The sequence below is a fragment of the Protopterus annectens genome, chromosome 5.part0, assembly GCF_019279795.1.
Source record: "Protopterus annectens isolate FY-2018-M chromosome 5.part0, PAN1.0, whole genome shotgun sequence".
Taxonomy (NCBI): Eukaryota; Metazoa; Chordata; order Ceratodontiformes; family Protopteridae; genus Protopterus; species Protopterus annectens.
The window spans coordinates 141441382-141461065 of record NC_056735.1 but is presented as its reverse complement, the minus strand read 5'-3'; the positions used below and the strand labels follow the sequence as shown (position 1 = coordinate 141461065).

General features: G+C 41.7%; 1 protein-coding gene across 1 annotated transcript in view; it reads right to left on the bottom strand.

The window, feature by feature from the left end:
• The window catches only part of VWA3B (von Willebrand factor A domain containing 3B), a 2054405-nt gene that overhangs the window by 1078139 nt on the left and 956582 nt on the right, over positions 1 to 19684 (bottom strand). The window contains exon 13 of the mRNA XM_044071813.1: positions 1568 to 1750. Coding sequence (XP_043927748.1) covers positions 1568 to 1750 — 183 coding nt within the window. The remainder of the gene's footprint in view (positions 1 to 1567; positions 1751 to 19684) is intronic.

The window sequence follows — 19684 nt, the reverse complement described above, 5'->3', positions numbered from 1 at the left end:
GCTATAACTATCAATACAAATCATAAATGCATAACAATCCCCAGTAGGAACTAAGAGGAAGAAAAGTAATGGCAGCAAAAGTCAAGGAGAAGGAGATAAAGGATAACAACTCATACAAAATAGTAATCAGAAGAAAAGTGGTCTAAACCGCAAAACATACAAAACACTATCGAAACTTCCAACTTTAAGTAAGACAGTTCTGTTTTAAAGCTAAATATTTATCAAAATAGGTGAAGCACTTATCTGCTTGAGATTGCACTGCTGGTCACAAAGGTGGCAAACAAGAGCCGAGGTAACTAGGGGCACATGTGTATTATGGAAAGGAATATTTCTTAAAGGAGCACCAGGCTGGAACACTAATTCTGCTAGTCTAGATCTGACAAGTGGCTTGAGAACCAATATGTCAGATCGGACAGACTGAATGAATACGATGGTTGATTAAGTGATAATTCCAATCTCCATTAGTCAGAATAAGGTAGCATCAGAACTAAAACCTAACATAGCAGCTTGGTTATGCTCCCAAATAAAGGAAGTATCCCCATTGTGTTCTGGGAAAATCCAGAAAAGAGATGACCATGAAATCTATCAAATGTAGTGAAACACATTCAAAAGGACAAGAAGTAAGTGTTATCTTTTACTCCTCTCTACAGGTCACTGTGCATTCAGACAATAACAATAACAACACTTGCACTTTTTTAGACTACATTACAAAACTGAGGGCTTCAAAGCTGAGAAAAGTTACATGTTCTCCCGCCATCTGAAGTAAAATATTATTTCAATAAGCTTTCTCAGGAAGGAAAAGTAAAAGAACGTTAGACAATATCCACAAGCATTTGCATCAGGCTTGATTTTTAGATGCTTAGCTAGTGAATAAATAGTTGTGCAAACATTCCCTGAAGAAGGCTTTATCTGAAGCAATTTTAGCAGTTGCAAAGGACACACAGTCCAAGAATGACAAAAGATGACTCCTCAAAATCCTGCAGATTTACGTGTACTTAACAACAACATGCTTTCAACATAATGAAACTAACCTAAAGCTAACAAATGTCTATTGGCTCATAGGCTATTAATCAAGTAGACCGTATGTAGCCAAGCCTCAAGATCCCAATTTGTCAAAGTTGTATAACTATTACCTAATTTTGTCTTCTTTCTATGGGCCAGTCTAAAAACATGCTTCTGGAGCATTTCTCCCCAGGCCTCCGCTGAAAACAGGATCTGTGGAACCTAGTCGGACTTTCCCGGTCAACAAATGTTAAATAAAAAAAATAAAAAAATGAGGATTTAGGGGGCCAGAACAGGGGTTATAGTTTCCTGTCCATTTATCCAGGCTGCACTTAAAGAGGATCAGAGAGCTACTCTGAAAGTATTTTTATTTATACAGGCTACTCTCCATAAAGACTAATGTATACATAAGAAAATACACATACGTGATTCCTTAGGTTAGAATGCATACATGCAATGGATTTTTGTGAAATGTAAAACCTGAAGAAAGATGGCCAGATATGCTGTCCTAAAAATTATTTACAATCATGCAACCAAAATGTTGGCGGAATAGAAAACGTCTTACCATGTATGGCTGTGGAGCATCAGTTGTGTTCATATTACTGCTGTAGCTATGGAAACGTCCTCCTGTCTCCCTGGAAAGTTCATACAGGAACCTGTTGGCCTCCATGTCACTGCAGTTAAATGAAATGGTGTGAAGAGGAACTGGCTGCTGAAGTTGTACATGGGCCAGAATGGTTTTGGGTGGCTATACAAAAAGCACTTGTGTTACTAAAGTAAACGTAAACATTTGCAAAATTAACTGCAGTCTTATAATAACAAAAGATATCACTCAGATGCCATTAACTTACAAAAGTAAACTGCTATGCACAACACTAGGATTTGTTACTAAATTTGTCTGTTATATTTCACCTCCTCTACAAACTCATGCTTTGTCCCCATTAAAAATCATAGGGCAGCATTCTGAATCATGGGGAAGTGTGCTTACAGCTGGTAAGCAGTGCAAACGGATACACAAAGGTGTAGGTGAATCAGACAGAATTACTAATGAAGTATGGCACAGTGGTACAGAATTGTACAACAGTAGCCTGTAGTAGGTGTGCAAATTAATTTGTAGTCATCAGTACACATGCACTTAAGGCAGGATTCAGTCCAAAGAAGTCATAATTCAGATACCAAAGTACAAAACAGCTCTTCACCAGACAGCACTGCATTATAATTATACAGCCTTACTAGCAGTGTTGAAAGTAACTAGGGAACATTCTTCACTGGGGGAAGACTGCTACAGTCACACAATATACACCACTTTGAGTTAGGCACTGTTGATACTACAGCCGTCTGCTATATACTGTGACTGTGTTAAGGACCCAACAACACAACTGGGTTGATATTACAGAGATGTCATGACCATTGCTTGCCAACATGCTCTGCATCATAATATGCAATACCACTGAAAAAGACATCTGTGATAGCAGTCAGCATACTGGCCAAATGAAATGTGAGTATTTAAGTATTTTGCAAGCTTCAGCAAACAGGCACCTACACTTTTGATTCACTGAAGACTTTGCCAATAAACACCAGCAGTCGCTACACTTTAATTTAAATCAAGAGCAACTAAGAACATGCTTCGCTTCAGTAAACACAAAATTGCTTTATATCAGTCAATTTTGCAAAGTATCACAGCTTGCATTAATACAGACTCCCTTATTTCCAGAACAGTTTTACCTTGACTGTTGTGTTTGTTCAGATATTCTTTCCAGAAACCATCAGGACAAGTCTTTACTCACTACACTCCCCCTTTTAATGACTGTTTCTCTTCCACGGAACCATAAATTCTGTTCAAACCCTGCGCTGACTTGTTCTCTTTTAGGCCCCTAGCCACAGGTCGATATCTGGTGTCTGCTTCTCCCTCTCTAAAATTAAAGAGGAAAATATCTCTGCTATCTTACTGTGGCCTTTTCTTTTTATATAAAGAGGGTTATTGCTGTTTGCATTTGGAGTAACTCAGCATAAGCCACAGCAGCCACAAGGGAGCAGTAAACCACAATAAAACTATATATTATATCATAAAATCAAAGTTTCGAAATGTTGAACCATACATAATTGAGACAAAATGGTTCACATTATGAAACATTGAAAATGCAAACAAGCCAGACTCTTAGCTTTTTGCAGGAGAGCAAGCTTCCCTGCACCCCCTGCTAATTAGATATACAAACTATGAGATCACACTACAGAAGGGAAAAGGGCAAATTCCCAGATTCCCCACAGTACCACAATCTCATTTAAAACAGTGCTGTGGCACAACAATGCAGTCAACATTCTGAGATGTTGACTATGTCATCTCGATCTTCTGGAGTACAATGTTTCAGTAGCTTGATTATATTGTATAAGCTCATATATATATATATATATATATATATATATATATATATATATATGGGTCTACTTTGGATGACCGAAACGCCAGTTCGCCGACACGCAAAACACCGAGATAAAACAACCGAAAACGAAGGTGATCGACAAGGTGAAATCCCGACAGCCGAAAGACCGACATGGGCAATGTGTGAGCGCGACTCGGTAAGTGTGCGATAGTGAGGGATTTAGGGTTAGGAAGCAGACAGGTAAGTGTGCGATAGTGAGGGATTTAGGGTTAGGGTGTGGGAAAGGTGAGTGTGCGGTAATGTCGGACTTAGGGTTCGGGTAAGGTAAGTGTGTGATAGTGACGGACTGTAGTTTAGGGGCGGGTTAAGTGAGTTAGGGTTAGGGTGCGGGTAGGGTGAGTGTGCGATAGTGACGGGCTTTATGTTTTAGGGTGGGTTAAGTGAGTTAGGGTTAGGGTGCAGGTAGGATAAGTGTGCGATAGTGACGGACTTTAGGTTTAGGGGTGAGTTAAGTGAGTTAGGGTTAGGGTGCGGGTAGGGTAAGTGTGCGGTAGAGTCGGACCTTAGGGTTAGGGTTTGGGTTAAGGTTAGTGGATATGTAATTGTGTGTAGTTTACGTTTTGTGTGTCGGTGTAATGGTGTTCGGTTTTGTGAGTTGTCGGTATTGTGTGTTTTCGGTTGTTTGGTCTCGGTGTTTTGCGTGTCGGCGAACTGGCGTTTCGGTCATCCAAAGTAGACCCATATATATATATATATATATATATACACACACACACACACACACACACACACACACACACATATGCACACACATATGCACACACGCGCACACAAACACACACATATTTATGTACATACTTCAGAATCTTGTTGGGAGGAACTCTGTGAATCATGCATTCTATCAAACTGTAGCTATCCCCAGTGCAACTGGTAACACCAATTTTCTCTATGTTTTGATCCCTACCATCAACGTAAAGGACATTGTACATATTTTAGTTGCCTGAGGTTCCACTACGTTAACATATATTAGGAATGTGGCTACTGCGGCCACATCACAAAGATGTGTGACCAATACTCAATTAGAACTAAAAATTTTTCTGTGGTTTTAGTATGCCTTGCAGTACATTTCATAGAGCCACCATCTCACACAAGTGCCATTTGGGTGATGCAGCATACACTTTACTCAAATGGCTATTCAGAAAACTGTAGAGGCCTGCAACACAGTCATAGAAAACATACAAGGGTAACACTAACAGACAAGGAATATCACTGAGAATGTTTTTGTCTACCTTAAGAGTCGAGTCCAGTGTCTGGATACCCGTAGTGAGGCTCTGTTATACAACGTCTTCTAAGGTGTGTGCCACAGTTATGGATTAATGCACAACATGACATTCAGCATGATAGTTGCAGCAGTGTCCTTCAATGATAGTACACCCACAGCACTGCAATCTTTGTTACTGCACAGTATCCTGCCTCAGTTACTAAAGCCTGGAAGTCACTGTGATGTGGGGGCTTACAGCCCCACCTGATATCATCAGTTAACATATGACGGCGAGAGGGTATGGAGTCATGATCCACATCATTGACCTGACTAATAAGCAAGAGATGACTGGCCTTAAGAGCATACAGTAAATATGGGCTGCTACCTTAGGTTATGACCAACACCAGCAAATCCAAATAAATAATAAATTCCACAGCTGCAAAAAGAAGTTATAACCACTGGTTTCCCAGGAATTTAACCCACCTTGTTCTCAACCTAGAGTGTTACTGTTTGGTCATCCCAACAGTCATCTGAAACTTATTAAAAATAGTTTTGTCCATGCATGCACGCGCGCACCCGTGCACACACACACACACACACACACACACACACACACACACACACACACACACACACACACACACACACACACAGTTTCTCAGGAGGGACTAATTATACCTTTGTAGTGCCAACAGCTATGTCCAAAACAGTCATTTTTCAAAAAGCAGATGACAGACTGTAAGAATTCATCAATTATTTGCAAATAACCCCATACTAATAAATAAAGCAAGAAAAAATTCTTGCTCATGAACACAACAGTAACAGGTTTATTAAATACTAGCCAAGCTTTCACACAAGTTTGGTTAGCATTTAAGGAAAACTGTTACTGATGTGGTCATCAGGTGGATTTTGTTTTCTTATTTTTTACCTACTTGTGTTCCTGGATTGATTTGCAAGTTTGAACTTCCTTTGGTTCTTGACTAATAAACATAATATGAACCATAAGATGTCAAAGTTGAATAATGCAAGTCTTAACTTAAAATAAGACAATGCACTTCAAAATTAAATATTTGTGCAGATACACAGTTGTACAGAGAAGTACAAAATAAATTAAATGAACAAAGATGTGGAGTTGATATAATAGTTAAGGCCTTAGTCTCATAAACATAAGGTGCAGGGTTTGGTTCTCACCTTTGAAAAGGAAATTGGCTAGACTTACAAAGACAGCTAACCTAGCATTTAGTTATGAACTGGCTAGCTAGCAGTGTTCTGCTCTGCTGCAACTATTTTCTGAAAATTTACTGGACTTTGTCTATAACTAAGGTGGCCAAGTGGAGCAGTTATTAGCCTTGTTGCCTCACAGCAACAGGTTCTCTAGTTTGGTTCTCAGTAGGAGCACTTTCTGTGTGGAGCCTGCATGTCTTCTCTGTGAACATGTGAGCTTTCTCTAGGTGCTCCCATTTGCTTCCACATCCCCAAAACATGCAGTAGGTGGACTGTTGTCTCAATGTTATTAGGTGAGCATGTATTATGAAAGTAAGGTTTGGTAAGCTATATCAGATTCATAGGTAAGGACTAGACTAGCTTTTCTTGTGGACCAGTTTAGGCCTAGTCAGTTTCTCTTAGTGAGAATGAAACCTTATATATTTTGTTTGTGAGGTAAACACCGTAACCATTAGGCTAACTCTTAATTTTTTATTTGCCAAGTAAACTCTGTATGTCAAGAGGTTTTCAAAAGGTCACTGTAACAGTGAGATGCAACTTAACAGCATTGGGCGGCTCTACAATTAACTTTTAAGAGCTCTTAGCTGTTGCAGACAACTCATAGTACTGAATTCCACATATGAGCTCTTAGTCCAAAAAGTCTACTCCATGCTCCAGAGTAAGGCAATAACTAACTTGAGTTCTAATCAGTTGACATTTTTAACGACAAGAGCCCCAGTACTTCAAAAGTGGTATAAAGGGTGCCATGGAATAAGGCAATACTAGAAAATATGGTTATGAGATTCAAAGATGGCTGCCGTTCTGTGAGCACTGCTGAGCTGCAGCTCTCCATTTAACCTGAGGAAATCTAAACCCTGAGTGGATACTACAAAGATTTTAACATCAAATATTTGATAAAATAACTTCAGCTACATTCTACTATCCTGTATTAAGAAGAAAAACCGAAAAAAATGAATATATTTCACTGGATTACATCAGATTAGCTGGCTCTGCAGAGAGAAGTAAACAAAGGAACCGTGTGCTTTCTATACTGCAAGTTTTTGTGTTTTAACAAGATGTCAAAAGAGGAAAAAAACATGGATATAACCACTACCAAAACAAAACTTTTGGAATTACAGTCACCAGAAAAAGATGTGATTTCTAAACGACAGAAAATTACTAAAATACAGGAACAACAGAAACCAGGGACTAAAACTAAACCTGAGCAAGTATTAAACATGGAAGACATCAGAAATGCTCTGCTACCCATACAAGAAGCTTTGAGGGAACTGACTTGTCAAATACAAACATTTGGAAATTCATGTACTCAGTTGCTGGAAAGAAGGGATAAGACGGAAGCTCGAATTTCTGAAAATGAGGATAAACTAACTGTACTCGAAAAAAAAAACTAATCTACATGATGTGGATATACAGGCTATGCAAAGCAAATTTATGGACTTAGAAGCAAGATCCAGGAGAAACAACATTATTATCAGAGGGATTCCAGAATCTATTCAGTATAATGAATTAATTCCATCCATACTACAAATATTTGCAGTGCTTCTAAATGGCTCTGATATGGTGAAACAAATTACTATTGAAAGAGCACACAGAGCTCTGAGAGAATTACAAGCATCAAACTTTCCTAGACCTGTATATGTGAAAATACTTAATTATCAAGATGTAAACAGAATACTTACTACTGCAAAACAAAGTGGAGGCTATATCATGTGGAAAAATAATAAAATATCCCTGACACAGGATCTACCTATACAGGTCGGACAAGCTAGACAGTCTTTGTCTCCATACTGCAAATTTCTCATTGACAAACAAATTAAGTTTCAAATGAAATACCCTAATATGCTTATATTTACAATGGATGGGACTAAACTTTTAGTTATGTACTTACCATAACTTCGGATGTATGGGATCCATCTCGCCTACATTCATAACAGATGGGTTCGGAGCCGATCCATCGGCTCCGACTCGGCAACTAATACACTAGCACGAAGTCTCTCATTGGCTGGGCTACTCCCTATCCCAGGATGCACTACACCTGCTTCCCCAGATCTTGTTTGTTCGCTTTCATACATCCATGCAAACACAGAAAAACTAGTAGTCACTATAACCAACTAAAGTTCTTCAAGAAGAACGCCAAGAAAAAAGGGACTACAGCTCCTCTAAATCCGAATGGAAGGGGGAAGGAGGGTGGGTACTTATGAATGTAGGTGAGATGGATCCCATACATCCGAAGTTATGGTAAGTACATAACTAAAAGATGTAATGGGATCCTATCTCGCCTACATTCATAACAGATGGGACAGCGTCCCTAGCACCTACATCCCGGGTGGCTCATCGGAAAACACTCCTGAGAACTGTGGAACCAAAGGAAGCTCTGCCTCGAGAAACCACATCCAATTTGTAATGAGAAATGAAAGTGTGCGGAGAAGACCAGGTTGCCGCAGCACAAATATCATCTATTGATAGCTTGGAGTGAAAAGCTATGGAAGTAGCCATTGCCCTGGTAGAATGAGCCTTGACTGGAAAGGGAAGCTCTTTGTTAGCCTGTGAATAAATAAAAATGATACAATCTTTAATCCATTTAGATATGGAGGTTTTTGTTACTGGTTGGCCCAATTTGTTCACTGCAAAGGAAACAAACAATTGATTTGATTTCCGCGTGTGAGCGGTTCTATTCAAATAAAAACGCAGTTGTCTGTGTACGTCCAATTGATGCAAGGTATATTCTGCGTTATTAGAGAATTCTGGGAAAAAGACAGGGAGTTCTATAGTTTGTTGAATACAGAAAGAGGAGGCCACTTTTGGTATAAATGCAGGGTTTAATTTCAATGAAACTCTATGCTTGTGAAAAATCAAATAGGGAGGATCAGAACAAAGAGCTTGAAGTTCTGAAACTCGCCTGGCAGATGTTATGGCTACTAAAAAGGCCGTTTTCCAAGACAGAAATTTTAAATCACAGGTAGCAGCTGGTTCGAAAGGACGGGCAGTTAGGGCAGCAAGAACCATATTCAAATCCCAAGGGGGGACAGGATGAGATAAAGGAGGCCTAAGGAGCCAAGCCCCTTTGAGGAAAGCCTTACAAAGTTTGTGAGACATCAATGAAGGTTCAAATGAAGCATGAAAATTAGAGATTGCCGCTAGCTGAACCTTAATAGTAGAAACTGAAGAGCCCGACTGAAAAAGGGAGGCCAGAAAATTCAGAACCTCCGATACTGGTGCAGTGAGAGGATCTATACCCCATTCTTGAGCCCAGAAGGCAAACCTTTTCCATTTACTGGAATAAAGTTTGATAGTGGAAGGTTTATGAGAAGAAGACAGTATGTGGACCACGTCCGGCGACAGGGCATTGTCTCGGACTAATGATGGAAGTGGAGTAACCATGCTGCCAACTTCAGGGACCTGAGAGACGGATGAAGCCGTCCTGACTGATGAGTCAACAGGTCTGGCACCGGATCCAGAAACCATGGACCTTCTATCGCATGCCTCTGTAGGAAAGGAAACCAAACTTGACGAGGCCAGTGCGGGGCAATCAGAATCATCTCGCTCTCCATGTAAATGGCCTTCTGTATCACCCTTGGTAGGAGGGGGAACGGAGGGAAGGTGTAGAGAAGCTCGGGGGGCCAAATGTGGGTCAGAGCGTCCCTGGGGATCTGTCCCTGAGAAGGGAACAGTGTGAAGAACTCTTTGCATTTCGCATTGTGAGGGCTGGCAAACAGGTCGCAGCAAGGAAGACCCCATCTGTCGAAGATTTTCGCAGTTATATCCTGGTTGAGGGACCACTCGTGTGGTAAAAGAATGGTCCTGCTTAATCTGTCCGCAATCACATTGGACTTCCCCGGTATGTGCGTTGCCATTAGAAAGCGGTTGGTAGCTACCGCCCAGTGCCAAAGTCTCATGGCTTCTCTGCATAGTGGGTAAGACCTGGTTCCACCTTGCTTGTTTATGTACCACACCACTGACATGTTGTCGGATAGGATAGTAATCGGGCCCTGTGGGAGAGCGTGATGGAGAGCTTGGAGTACAAATAGTACCGCTCTCATCTCCAGGACATTGATATGCAAATGCGTTTCTTGGGTATGCCATGTGCCTTGGACCGACCTGTCCAGGTAATGACCCCCCCACCCTACCTGGGAGGCATCCGTAGTCACAGTGGCAACGGGACGTTGAGGTATAAAGGGTCGTCCCTGGTCGAGATTCGATTGGAGAAGCCACCAATGCAGATCTCGACGGCAACTGTCCGTGATTATGATTAAGTGGTTCAAGGGAAGTTCCTGATAAGACCATTGAGCCGACAGTAGCCATTGTAAAATTCGCATGTGAAGTCTGGCCAAAGGAACTAAAAGTATGGTCGACGCCATCGAGCCCAAGAGTTGTAGGATCCGATGGGCTGGGGCTCTTAGTAGGGGAAGACAGGATTTGACTTGATCTTGTAGGACCTGAATTCTTGCTGCCGGTAAAAAGGCGCGCATTCTTCTTGTGTCTAAGTCTGCGCCTATGAAAGTAATACGCTGAGATGGCAGTAGTACAGATTTTTGCAAATTGAACGTGATCCCTAAGAAACGGCCCAAGGTGAACGTGGCTCTGAGCGCCTGGAGTAGTAGATGCTCGGAGGTGGCAGTAAGGAGCCAGTCGTCTAGATATGGAAACACCTGGAATCCCAGACTTCTCAGGTGAGCAGTCACCACTGCCAGACACTTGGTGAACACCCTGGGGGCTGTGGTGAGACCAAAGGGCAGTGCTCGGAATTGGAAATGACTGACTCCGAGGCGGAAGCGTAAGTGTCTCCTGGACTCTTGAGCTATGGGGATGTGATAGTAAGCGTCCTGGAGATCTATGGAGCATATCCATGCATCTTTTTCCAGCAAAGGAAGAATAGATTGAAGAGTGACCATTCGGAATTTGGACTTCTTTACGAAATGATTCAATGAACTGAGGTCCAAAATGGGCCTGAAGTCCCCTGTCTTTTTTGGTACCAAAAATAATTTTGAGTAAGTTCCTGATCCGATCTGGTCGATGGGGACAGGCTGGATGGCTCTTTTTTCTAGCAGCTTTGAAACCTCTAATGCTGCCTGATCCCGCTGACTGGGTGGTACATCTGGGATTTCCCTTAAAGAAAGGGGGGGTTTGTTGAAGGGGATGATATAACCTCCGGTAATAATGCGAAGCACCCACTGATCGCTTGTTATGGATTCCCAAGCTTGTGGGTGCGCCAAGCGACCCGACTGGCTCTGGAGTTGCACAGTCGGGCAACAACTCAGGGACGCTGGTTGTATGAAGAACCACGAAAGGAATCGCGGTCTCCAGAGTTATGGGGGCCTCTGCCACCTCTGGGGCGGCGTCTTCCAGAATTCCCCCCCCCCCTGCCTCTGGAGGGGGAATCACTGGGTGGAGTAGGGAAAGACTTCTGAGATTTTCTAAACCACATTTTCCCTCCTCTCTGAGCCTTGGGGTAAGGCCTAGAAGGAGCAGAAAATCGGGCCCCAACGGCAGTCAAAGTCTTGCCCTCCTGCTCGCACCGAGTTAGTGTGTCCTTCACCTTGGGTCCAAACAAAGATGACCCATCAAAGGGGGCGTCGGCGAAGGAAGACTTGAAGGCCTCCGCGAAAGAACACAAGCGTAACCAGGCTTGCCTCCTGAGGGCAACGCCTGTTCCCGCTGCTCTACTCACCCCTTCGGCCGCATATGAAATGAGCCTCATGGACGAGTTAACAATAGAAAGGAGGGTAGTCATCTGAGCGCCAACAGTCGGGGCCAGCGCCTCAGGTAGATTCCCAACAAGGGAGTCATTTAGCTCTTTGAGGAGATCCCTTTGGAGCCTCGTAAAATGACATAAGTAGTTCAGTGACCGTAAGGCAAAGGCCGCTGAAGACAGGGTACGCTTCCCGTACCTATCCATGCTCCTAGAATCCTTATTAGGAGGATGAACAGACGTCGAAGCCTCTGCCACGTCCTGCTGTGTGGCAGAAGCCACCACCAAAGCATCTACAGGCACACCCTTTGTGAGAAACTCCTTCTGGGGGGGGGCTGACAAAAATTTATTGGGCCTCGCAGGCACCGGTTCCACAGAATCAGGGTGTTCCCACGCCCTTCGAGAAACCAAATCAAGGAGTTCATTGAAGGGCGGAGACACCCAGGAGGCGGAAGGCTGGGCCCCAAAGGCCTTGAGGAAAACTGACTCCTCAGCTGAAGGGGTTTTGGCTTGCCAGTCACCTCTCTGTCTCAGAATCTCCAAGATGTCTGAGAAGGAGATATCATCCGAAGATGATTTGGGAGACCCTTCTGCATCATCGAGGTCAGTATCCGATGTAACAGACTCATCTTGGGAGTCTACGTGCTTCCTCTTACACAATTTCTTCCTTGGAGGTTCGTCCGAAGCAGATTCGGACGGACCACCCGGAAGAAGGGAACCGCCGATGGGGGTATCCTCAGGCCCTGGGGCCCCGCTGCCGGGGAGTTGCAACACAACAGAGGCACCAGTCTCCAAATCTAGGGACGGTGAGGTAGAATCTTGTTGAGCCGGCACAGACATGGCTAGCGCGCTCCTCATGGCCTCAAAGGCCGGACCTCCAGAATCCAAGGAGGTCACTGGTCTAGAGGCCACGATGGCACCAGGAATTCCAGCAGCCGATGCACCGAGAGGAAGACTAGGTACCGAAGCACCCAAACACAAGGTGTTCCCCTCGGCTCCGGCTGAAGAGGTCGCAGTGCCAAACCCTGAACCGGAGGACAGGGTAGGAAGCACAGTCGGCACCGAGAGGCCTGTAAGGGGTCTCTGCTCCGACCGTATGGCTCCACTATGCTCCACCACCACCGGCTCCAACGGCTCCGAAGAGGTTGGAGGAGGAATCAAATGTGTTGGAGGGGGGATCGGCTCCGAAGCTAACTGAGCTGGAGCCGAGACCAATTTAGTAAACACTGGAGATTGAAATAGCCTCTGTATAACCCTATCCAGGTCCGAATCTGAGAGTCTCGATGATTTAGAGGAGGTAGACAATCGAGAAGACTTTCCTCTCGGCTCCGAGAGAGAAGGGGACCGGCTCCGAAACGGCTCCAACGCTATCGGCGCCGACTCCACCACAGCATGGACCACCATCGGCGCCGAAGGAGCCTTCTTCGGAGCCGAGGGGGAAGAGTCTGAGCTGCACACCTCCACCGGCTCCGAAGCCATTGGAACCGATGGAGGTGATTCACCTCTCGATACTCCCACCTGCGGCTCCGAAGGCAATGGAGCCGAGGCAGGAGGCATCGAGGCAGACCCTTCGACCCTCGGCCCCGAAGTCAGTGGAGCCGAGGAGGAAGAGGTCAATTTTGGCTTTTTCGAAGTCGGCTCCGACGGACTTGTCGGAGCCGACGATCTCTTCTTTTTGGAAGCAACAGGTGGATCTAAGGCTTCCTCGAAAGAAGGTTTGATAAGCCCTTTCAATATTAATTTGTTCTTGCGTTCTTGAAGAACTCTAGAGGAGAACGCATGACAGACACTACAAGTCTCTTGCAGATGTTTCAGCCCCAAACAATAAACACAGACAGAATGACTGTCTGTAATGGACATTTTATAATTGCACCGAGTGCATTTTTTGAAACCTGACTTTTGTTCCTTAGACATGATACAGCCACAAAAAGAAAACTGTATGGAAAAATTACCAGTAAAGCACAATACACAAATAGCGCCAACTGACAAGCGCGAGACACCCTGGCGCGAGTACTGTTGAAAGTTTACCTCACAACAATCAAAAAGCAAGTTAAACGGCCCAAAGCCCTCTAATTTAAACGGGCTTTGCCCGAAAAACAACTAACCAAAAATTAATTAAAGCCTAATAGTACTCAAAGGTAGGGCAAAGGCCCTCTAACTTAAACGGGCCTTGCCCGACTGAATAAAATAAATCTTTCTAGAAACACTCAATCACTCAAATAGTAAGAAGTAGTGAGAAATAGCTGTTAAAACAGCTGTTTGGTTAATACAGACAAAAAATTCCCTAGGTCAAAGACCAATAAGGTAAAAATAACCACTTAGCTCCAGCCAAGTCGAGACCACGTCCAGCTTGTTAAGCGGCAAACGAGATCTGGGGAAGCAGGTGTAGTGCATCCTGGGATAGGGAGTAGCCCAGCCAATGAGAGACTTCGTGCTAGTGTATTAGTTGCCGAGTCGGAGCCGATGGATCGGCTCCGAACCCATCTGTTATGAATGTAGGCGAGATAGGATCCCATTACATCATGCTATTTCCACCAAAAGTGAGGCAAGAAATCTGTTTTTAAAAGTTTTCAAGGCTTTACCTGCATCAGAGACTTGAATTGAGCTCTCGTTGGGACTGGCATGCTGCTGAGGTCAGATCCATTGTTTACTGTGCCTCGAGGACTAGGTAATCCTTTGTTTTCATTTGTAAAGCTTTAGGCCTTTTCCTGAGTAATAAAACTGTTTGTTTTTGCTTATCTTGATTATCTGCGCTCGTTTTCCGACGTTTTATGGCTTCTATGAACTGTTTTCAATGAAGAGGAAGACAGGAAATGCCTAAAATGCTGTCGTGGGTGCAGATTACGCTGTGACACTTCCGGGAGTCCGTCTGTAAAAGCAGTCCCCCATCGCAAATATTTCACAGGGTTTCCAGGCTTGGGAAACCGAAGGGAACTGTTTTAAACACTTTTTTGCTTAATTAACATTAAAATAACACTGCTGTATGGTAAATTAAGCACATAGGCACATTTTATATACTTCCCTTATAAATGTTTATTTAGAATCTTGTAGTTATATTATTTAGAGAGGGTGCAGGGTTTAGTAATGTTAGTATAATTATATTTGTCATTATAGTCTTTAATGTACTGTGTAGAGATGATAATTTATTATATTAATTAGTTAGTAGTTTGCTTTAATTTAAAATTATAATAGTGTGAATTCATAACCAGGGATATTAGTAGTTAGTAGTTAGCTGTATACTTATTTTAGTATAGGGTTATATTCTAGCATGGTCTTTTTTTTTTTTTTTTGTATGCGGTTTATGTATAGATAGCTAATCCAATTATTAAAACTTTCTTTTTTCACTTTATTTTTTATATGTACTGTAATATTATATTTTTCAATATTGATTTGCTTAAATAATAGTTAACCAAGGAGCTGTAGAACATGACAGTGCTTGTTAGGGAATGTCTAGTTTAGGCTTTGTCGTAGTTAAGTTAGATTATATAGGTCTTAACTGTAGAACATGTTTGAAATTTTATAATGTGGTGTTTTTATATTTGTTTTTTTTCCCAAACCTTTTGTTATTCCATGTTATACAAGACCTATACATGTCCTGGTCCGGGGTTATAGTGGGTAAGCACTGGTGTAGGACGGGATATAAGGGTTGCATCCAGACTATGTATGGTTTTGAATTTACTTTATTTTTCTTTTATGTCTTCTCTCCAAAACCTTCATTGTACAGCCAACCTTGGAAATGTGGGAATTAGATTCATGGAACGTTAAAGGGCTCCAGAACTTAAAGAAGAGGAAATTATTGTTACATGTTTTATTGCAGGCTAAGGTGTGGTTTATTTTACTTCAAGAAATGCATTTAATGAATGATCAATGGGTTGATATTAAAAAAAAGAAGTGGATCAGAGAAGTAGTAGCATCGGAAGGTAAGTCAAATAGTGCTGGGGTAGCTATTATTATTAAAGATCAATACAAAGAAAAAATTTTGGATTCTAACACAGATAAAGATGGGCGATGGTGCTATGTTATTCTTGCATCTACCCTATTTGATAAACCTATTTTACTTTTAAATAATTATGCGCCCTGTAATGATCAACAAATATTTATAACATCATTGTACTCAATTCTAACACAATTTTATAGATATTATGTAATTATCGGAGGTGATTGGAATGCTTACCAAAATCCGAAATTGGATAGATCTTGCCCACAAAGAGCATTTAACAAGTAGGCTGCATTACCACTGAATGATATTAAAAAGGATTTTCAACTTTATGACCCTTTTCACTATTTGAACAATGTTAATAGCACAAATAATTTTACATTCTATTCCCCATGTCATAAAATGTGGTCCAGAATAGATTTCTTTCTGATTTCAAGAACATTGATTAATCTAGAACCTATAGTTGTTATAAATGCATGTTATCTGTCAGATCACTTGAAAATCTCGCTGAGTTTTGCTAAGGAAGTAAAGGATACCTTGCGACAAAGAGGTTATAATTGGTCTCTTAACCCAAATTTGCTGAATAAGGAAGAAATAATACTAGAAATTACAAATTACCTTAAAGATTTATTGGCTGGCCTAAAGAAACAACAATATACCCCAGATATTGAATGGGCGACAGTTAAAACAAAATATGAGGGATCCTTTTGCAAAAAGCTTCTTATTATAAAAAAATACTAAACAGAGATATTACAAACTTAGAAACAAAAATTAAACTACTTGATCAAGAACTGATTCGGAATTTTAATGAACAAACAGAGAAGGAACTGCTTAAATGTCAAAAGGATCTCTTCTTAATTCAAAATAATAGATTAACATTTCAAGAATATAAGACGCTGGTGAGGTACGCTAATCATGTTCAAACACCATCGAGAGCGTTAGCTAGGATCATTAATCAATCGAAAACAACAGTGCAGATTTCGGAAATACAATTTAATAATATTATATGTTATAACTTGTTGATACTTGTGAACCTCTGCTATCTCTGAAAAAAAACAAAAAAAATCTTGCTTTTTTCCCACTTTTCTGAGATTTAAAAAAGTTCAGTTACAGGCTTGCTGTTCTTGAACTGTTTGTAAGTTTCTTGGAGGCCATTTTTTGCTTGGGCTAAAGGGAAGTCTCTCTGTTGATCAGTGGCAGTGAAAAACATTGAGCAGCCTGCCTGCCGCTGTGGGCGTGGTTACTGACTTGAAACTGTTGTTTTATTGGCCATTTTGGGTCAATTCCAAACTCCTTCATCTTCCTCTCTTAGAACCTGGTTGTCTCGTGGTTTTGGCATCTTTTCAGGCTTGTTGGCTGTTGGTGAAGCACCCAACAAGAGGAGAAAACGCTGAGAGAAGAAAGGAGCCACTTTTGAGATTTTAAGTATTTTTCCTCTGTTTATTTGCTAAGTTTTTCTGCATAGCCGCCTATTTTGAGAATTTTCTGGCTTGTTTAACTTGATTTCTGCATTAGTAACTGTATTTAGAGCACAACCTAGAGCTGTTTACTGAATTTCCTGTTTGCACTTATTTTTAAAATCGTTTTTTTCTCAAAACTTGCATTTTATCTGTCTTTGACTTAGCACTCTTGTGTGGGGTCATTTACTGCACTGTTATAACTTGTTGATACTTGTGAACCTCTGCTATTTCTGAAAAAAACAAAAAAAAAATCTTGCTTTTTTCCCACTTTTCTGAGATTTAAAAAAGTTCAGTTACAGGCTTGCTGTTCTTGAACTGTTTGTAAGTTTCTTGGAGGCCATTTTTTGCTTGGGCAAAAGGGAAGTCTCTCTGTTGATCAGTGGCAGTGAAAAACATTGAGCAGCCTGCCTGCCCCTGTGGGAGTGGTTACTGACTTGAAACTGTAGTTGTATTGGCCATTTTGGGACAATTCCAAACTCCTTCATCTTCCTCTCTTAAAACCTGATTGCCTCATTGTTTAGGTGTCTTTTCAGGCTTGTTGGCTGTTGGTGAAGCACCCACCAAGAGGAGAAAATGCTGAGAGAAGAAAGGAGCCACTTTTGAGATTTTAAGTATTTTTCCTCTGTTTATTTGCTAAGTTTTTCCTGCATAGCCACCTATTTTGAGCATTTTCTGGCTTGTTAAACTTGATTTCTGCATTAGTAACTGTATTTAGAGCACAACCTAGAGCTGTTTACTGAATTTCCTGTTTGCACTTATTTTTAAAATCATTTTTTCTCAAAACTTGCATTTTATCTGTCTTTGGCCTAGCACTCTTGTATGGGGTCATTTACTGCACTGTTATAACTTGTTGATACTTGTGAACCTCTGCTATCTCTGAAAAAACAAAAAAAAAAAATCTTGCTTTTTTCCCACTTTTCTGAGATTTAAAAAAGTTCAGTTACAGGCTTGCTGTTCTTGAACTGTTTGTAAGTTTCTTGGAGGCCATTTTTTGCTTGGGCTAAAGGGAAGTCTCTCTGTTGATCAGTGGCAGTGAAAAACATTGAGCAGCCTGCCTGTCCCTGTGGGAGTGGTTACTGACTTGAAACTGTAGTTGTATTGGCCATTTTGGGCCAATTCCAAACTCCTTCATCTTCCTCTCTTAGAACCTGGTTGCCTCGTGGTTTTGGCATCTTTTCAGGCTTGTTGGCTGTTGGTGAAGCACCCACCAAGAGGAGAAAACACTGAGAGAAGAAAGGAGCCACTTTTGAGATTTTAAGTATTTTTCCTCTGTTTATTTGCTAAGTTTTACTGCATAGCCGCCTATTTTGAGCATTTTCTGGCTTGTTAAACTTGATTTCTGCATTAGTAACTGTATTTAGAGCACAACCTAGAGCTGTTTACTGAATTTCCTGTTTGCACTTATTTTTAAAATCGTTTTTTTCTCAAAACTTGCATTTTATCTGTCTTTGGCCTAGCACTCTTGTGTGGGGTCATTTACTGCACTGTTATAACTTGTTGATACTTGTGAACCTCTGCTATCTCTGAAAAAAACAAAAAAACAAAAAAAATCTTGCTTTTTTCCCACTTTTCTGAGATTTAAAAAAGTTCAGTAACAGGTTTGCTGTTCTTGAACTGTTTGTAAGTTTCTTGGAGGCCATTTTTTGCTTGGGCTAAAGGGAAGTCTCTCTGTTGATCAGTGGCAGTGAAAAACATTGAGCAGCCTGCCTGCCCCTGTGGGAGTGGTTACTGACTTGAAACTGTAGTTTTATTGGCCATTTTGGGTCAATTCCAAACTCCTTCATCTTCCTCTCTTAAAACCCTCTTTTGCGCAGTTTTGCGTGTTTTTGTTCATAGCGCAACAGCGGGCAGCGCTGCCTAATTGGGTTTAAACTATTCCTGGCTCCACAAGGTCTGCTCTTCACTTTTTCCCTTAGAACTGCTCTATCTCTCAATTTAAACACCATATTCTCATTCTAAGGCCCTTCATTGGTCCAGTTAAGTAATCCTACAAGTTAGCACTATTAAACCATAAGCACTACTTACTCTTATACTCTCTACGATTACCCTGTCCTCTATTGGTCCATCTTAAATTCAATTTCCCTATATTACTCTAGCATGTCCAAAGGTCAGTCAATGGTTTCCTCTCCAGTCCAGCTGGTGAATCTTGGAATTTTGAGGCAATGTTACAACTGTCTCATGTACACGGACAACCCTCTCCTCCTCCAAACAGGTTCAAATATATGTGAGAGATGCAACTATTTAGCCAAACTGGAGGCTGAGCTCTCTCATCTCAAAACTGGTGTAACCAGTCAGGAGGAGAAGGTAACCTCACACAACACAATTCCAGTATCACATAGTCCCACCACATCAGCGAACCAAACACATAAATACACAAAAACATACTCGGAGGCTTTAAATAAAAATCTACCTAAGCAACAGAGACCTCCAAAGCAGACATCCAAGCAAACGCTACCTCAAAACAAAACACACACAACACATAGCCCACAAAGTCAGTGTGCCAAGCAGCCACAGCCCTTAAGGCTGAATAACACACCTGATACTCTTGGAATAGGTGACTCTATTATCAGACACACTGAAGTCCCGCTCACCAGGCTGAATAAAGAGAAGGTCACGGTGAGCTGCCTGTCGGGTGCTTGGATCTGCCACATAATGCAAGCACTCAGGTCACTCCAAAGCAAATACAAATATGACTCAGTCATTGTACATGCTGGTGTGAATGACCTGAGA